This window comes from Fomitiporia mediterranea (assembly GCF_000271605.1).
Source record: "Fomitiporia mediterranea MF3/22 unplaced genomic scaffold FOMMEscaffold_4, whole genome shotgun sequence".
In the NCBI taxonomy this organism is placed as follows: Eukaryota; Fungi; Basidiomycota; class Agaricomycetes; order Hymenochaetales; family Hymenochaetaceae; genus Fomitiporia; species Fomitiporia mediterranea.
This window is the reverse complement of record NW_006760389.1, coordinates 3529996-3534037: the sequence shown is the minus strand read 5'-3', so window position 1 is coordinate 3534037 and position 4042 is coordinate 3529996. Positions and strand designations below refer to the sequence as shown.

Sequence of the window (4042 nt, the reverse complement as noted above, 5' to 3'; positions counted from 1 at the left end):
CTGCGGGACGGTCGTTGAGGAGAATGCGATTGTGTCGGAAGTTGTGTTTGGCGAGTCGTCGAGTGGCGCGGCGATTGTGCAGGAGCCGTTTGTAGGGCAGGGGGCAAGTGAGTAACAGTTGGAGTTCTTGAAGTTGAGGTTAAACCAAGTTATATTTATGTGTTGTTATTGTTGTTGTGCTTAGCACATGCAAAGATGGGAGTTCCGTATAGGAAGAGAAATACTTCTGAATCTCGAGAGCAGACAATTGATAATGGTATGTTCAAGTTTGATTTGGTGACATGGTCCTCACAGTCACGAATTTGTTCTAGCAAGCAGGAAGATCCGGAACGTCGGAACCATTATGCGTCTCTCGGAGGTCGTCCAGACAGCCGCAATTCGCGTGTATACTCTGGCTGTTGAACATAAGTATACATTTCTCCAATTCGTCCAAACCCTCAACCTCCAGCTCCATCAATGTCTGTAATGATGCCTTCAGCACCATAAACAGAGCAAGCTGCAAACGACATAGACCCGAAATTCAAAAGCAACAAGCCTTGGACCTTTCCAACAAAGGTTTGCAAAAATCTTGCAACAATTAGCTGGACTACTGTATATGAGTGCAGCATAGAGCTGACACAAAACCTAGAACTTCTTAACGTTGCCATCCCGCCTGTACTCAAGCCTAAGGTTCGCAAGCAGTGAGGCCACGGTCAGAGTTGTAAGAAGAGTGAAGGGACGACTTCGCAAGGTTGCACTGTCTGGGTGGGCAGGAAGCATCAAATCAAGGGTGTAGATGACGAAGAAGCGGAGTATAAGGCCGTCCAATGCCCGTTCCATATCACTCAATAATGCAATAGCTGTGCTCAATTCTTGTTTTTGATGCTCTGTATTTTGTTCCCTGGAACAGGCTTTTAATACAATTAAGAGGATTGTAACCAGTTAGGAGTGTTTTACATTAGTAGATTACTATTCTAGAGAGAACATTTATATAACTACAAATGCCTTAGACTATAGAACCAGAGTAGTGTTGAGTGTCAGAATGTCTTAGAAGTCAGCCTAACCAGAACTACTTACAATTGTCTGAGCTCTTAAGAAATAGTAAGTATATCTTCTTAGGGTTCATTTTTATGTTTATACTAATTACTGTACACTTAAGTATTTTAACACTCAGAAGGATCTGTCCTAAAGACAAGCCTAGTAAGTAGAGTATCTTTCCTAATATGACTACAAGCTACACTATGTTAAGGGGGAGGATAATACAGTTACAGACACCCTATCTAGGTACTTAGAATGTGAATTAGAACTTATAGGAGAAGACCCTCTCAAAGACAAAATCATTAGATTAGTACTATAGATTAGGGCAGATCCTAATCTTCTAAAGTTGATCTAAGACTGTTATAACACAGATGAGTTCTCTTACAAACCCTAAGCTAACCTAATTAGTATTCAGAGTACTTGTAAAGAAAATAGGCTACTCTACCTAGATAATTAGTTAGTTATTCCTAGAACAGGGAACCTTTAGGAGATACTATACTACTTAGTATATAATGAGTTGGGTCATTTTAAAACAGACAAGATATACCTAGTACTCTAAGAGTTGTATTACTAACTAAATATGTGTTAGAATCTGGTACAGAACTATATTCTGGGTTGTAATATGTGTTAACAGAACAAGAGTACAATGTCTAAACTAACCAGACCCCTTTATCTACTACCACTTCTGAAGGACTGTTTTAAGAGTGTAGTAATAGACTTTATTAGGCCCTTACTAGAAGATGATAGGTTTAATAGAATAGTTACAATAATGGATTGTCTTAGAAGTACTAATATTCAGATCAAACCCTGCTAGATAGAGATAATAGTAAAAGACTTTACAGAGCTATTCTTCAGTAAGTAGTATTGTAAGAACAGACTACCCCTAGAAATTATATCAGATTAGGACCACTTATTCCTATTCTACTTTTAGACTGTCTTGTATAAACAGACAGGTGTAAAGTTAAAGATGTTTATAGTCTACTACTCTGAAACTGATAGAGCTAGTAAACACACTAACAAGACAGTAAACCAGCTCCTTAGATTCTATGTAGACTGACAGTAACAGGGATAAAAGTCTAGACTTCTATAGGTCTGTTTCTGTATTATGAACTTAGTAAATGTGTTTACTAGATACTCTCTATTCTAGCTCTAATACAAATCTACCCCCTATTGAAACAATTAGTATCATACTAAGAACTGTACATTACATACAGACAATCACAGTAATTAATTCTGAACATCCATGTGGCTCATAAAAGTGTCTTCTAAGAACACTCAACTATTCTACATTGTAAGCATTTACAAACAGAACTATAAACATGTACAGTCTCAGAATGGACTTACACACACTACTTACTTTACAGGATGTATAGATCACATACTTATTACAGGCTTAGAACACAAGTTGTGTTACAGTAGGTGGCTCAGTAAACTATTACATCATTATTGCCTAGATTAAAGTATTGTAATCTTCTAATCAGATAGAACATTAGGGTGATCAAAGTAATGATCTCAGAAGACAGCCAGAAATCTCAGAACTCTCTACACTTTGTCTGTACTAATCAGATAGTAACAGTATGAGAACCTTCTACTTCTTTCAATGTAAATCTTGTCTTTCCTTTTGTGTAACATTTCCTGTGGCCAGAATACAGACTACTTAAATTTCTTTATACATTTTTCACCCTATTTTCTTCTAACCTCTAGCAAAAGGTTCTCTTATTTGTTCTTGTATATTTTGTTATTTTTCTTTTGTTCAACTATGACATTTCCCTATTAGTACTATACTTTTCTGGAACTTGGAAAACTATAAATACAGCTACTCATGTACTAGTTACAGAGGGGAATTCAGATAGTTCACTCATTAATTTAACTCTTGTCTTTTGTCTCAAAGTCCTCTAGCATAAGGTATAGTCTTAGTCTTTGTTGTTTCTGTATTAGTTTGTTTATTGTATACTTTATAAGTATACATTCTGTTATTCATGTCTCTCTTCTAAGGTCACAATCATACTAGAAGAACCTACACCCATTCAGAACCACTCTAGTCTTACAGAACTTGTGGTTTAGCTCCTCCTCAAACTTAACAAATCACCTGTGTTCTTCTCTAAACACATTACAGGAGTTTCAGTACACTGTCACAGTGTATCCATCTCTTTACTTTAAGCACTCACACTCACTAACAACCCCTTACCCCTTTAGTAAGTCAACCTCTAAACTTGCCTTACAAGTACAACCTCAACCTTTATAATCTATACAATCTTACAATCTACACACAATTCAACTTATAGAGACTGAGTGTTGACCAAAGTATAGTAGTAAAGACTACCTTAAACAGTTAAGGAACACATTCATTCTCTATTATTAACACACTTGCTATCTGTTGTCAGATTATTTCCCTAATTATTATAGATAATAATGTATTTATACAATATTTTAATATAATTATAAACTGTCATTTTAACAACAAACAGATATAAGTAAAAACTTATCTTATACATCTTATATACATATGTTTTCCTTGTTAAAATTTCAAGTATTATAATACTTAGTCATTTTGTAAGGTACACTTTAAGTACTTGTATATCTTAGTAAGTACTACAATTCTTATTATTCTTGACTAGATAGTCAAGACTTTTTAGTAACTTTCTTAGCTTATTATTATCTTTCTAAAACCCTTAGGTACACAATAAGCTCTTTTACAAAATGTAGAAAATATATATAATTTATATACATATAAGCTAATACAAAGTTTGAGATATTTTCCTAATATAGTACAATAAACATTATAATTAAGCTATTAACTACTACTATTAGTACAACAGATGTTACAATTAAGCTGTTAACTATACTGTATTTGTTATATACTTGTTATACTTACTATAATGTGTATCTCTCTATTGTTAAAGTGTTTGTCAAGACAGTCTATTCCTTACTATACTATCTCTTACTCTGTCACTGTCTACTGTTTACTATTATTGTTTACTGTCTACTAAGAGTATAAAGTCCCTTTCCTTTCCTTTCCTTTCCT

The 4042-nt window shown here is 34.6% G+C and overlaps 1 protein-coding gene across 1 annotated transcript in view; it reads left to right on the top strand.

The window, feature by feature from the left end:
- FOMMEDRAFT_80943 (uncharacterized protein) overlaps nucleotides 1–466 on the top strand; it is a gene marked incomplete at both ends in the record, with an annotated part of 1128 nt that extends 662 nt beyond the window's left edge. The window contains 2 exons of the mRNA XM_007264880.1: nucleotides 185–256; nucleotides 312–466. Of these exons, the coding sequence (XP_007264942.1) occupies nucleotides 185–256; nucleotides 312–466 (227 nt within the window). The remainder of the gene's footprint in view (nucleotides 1–184; nucleotides 257–311) is intronic.
- Between the last annotated feature and the right edge of the window lie 3576 nt (nucleotides 467–4042).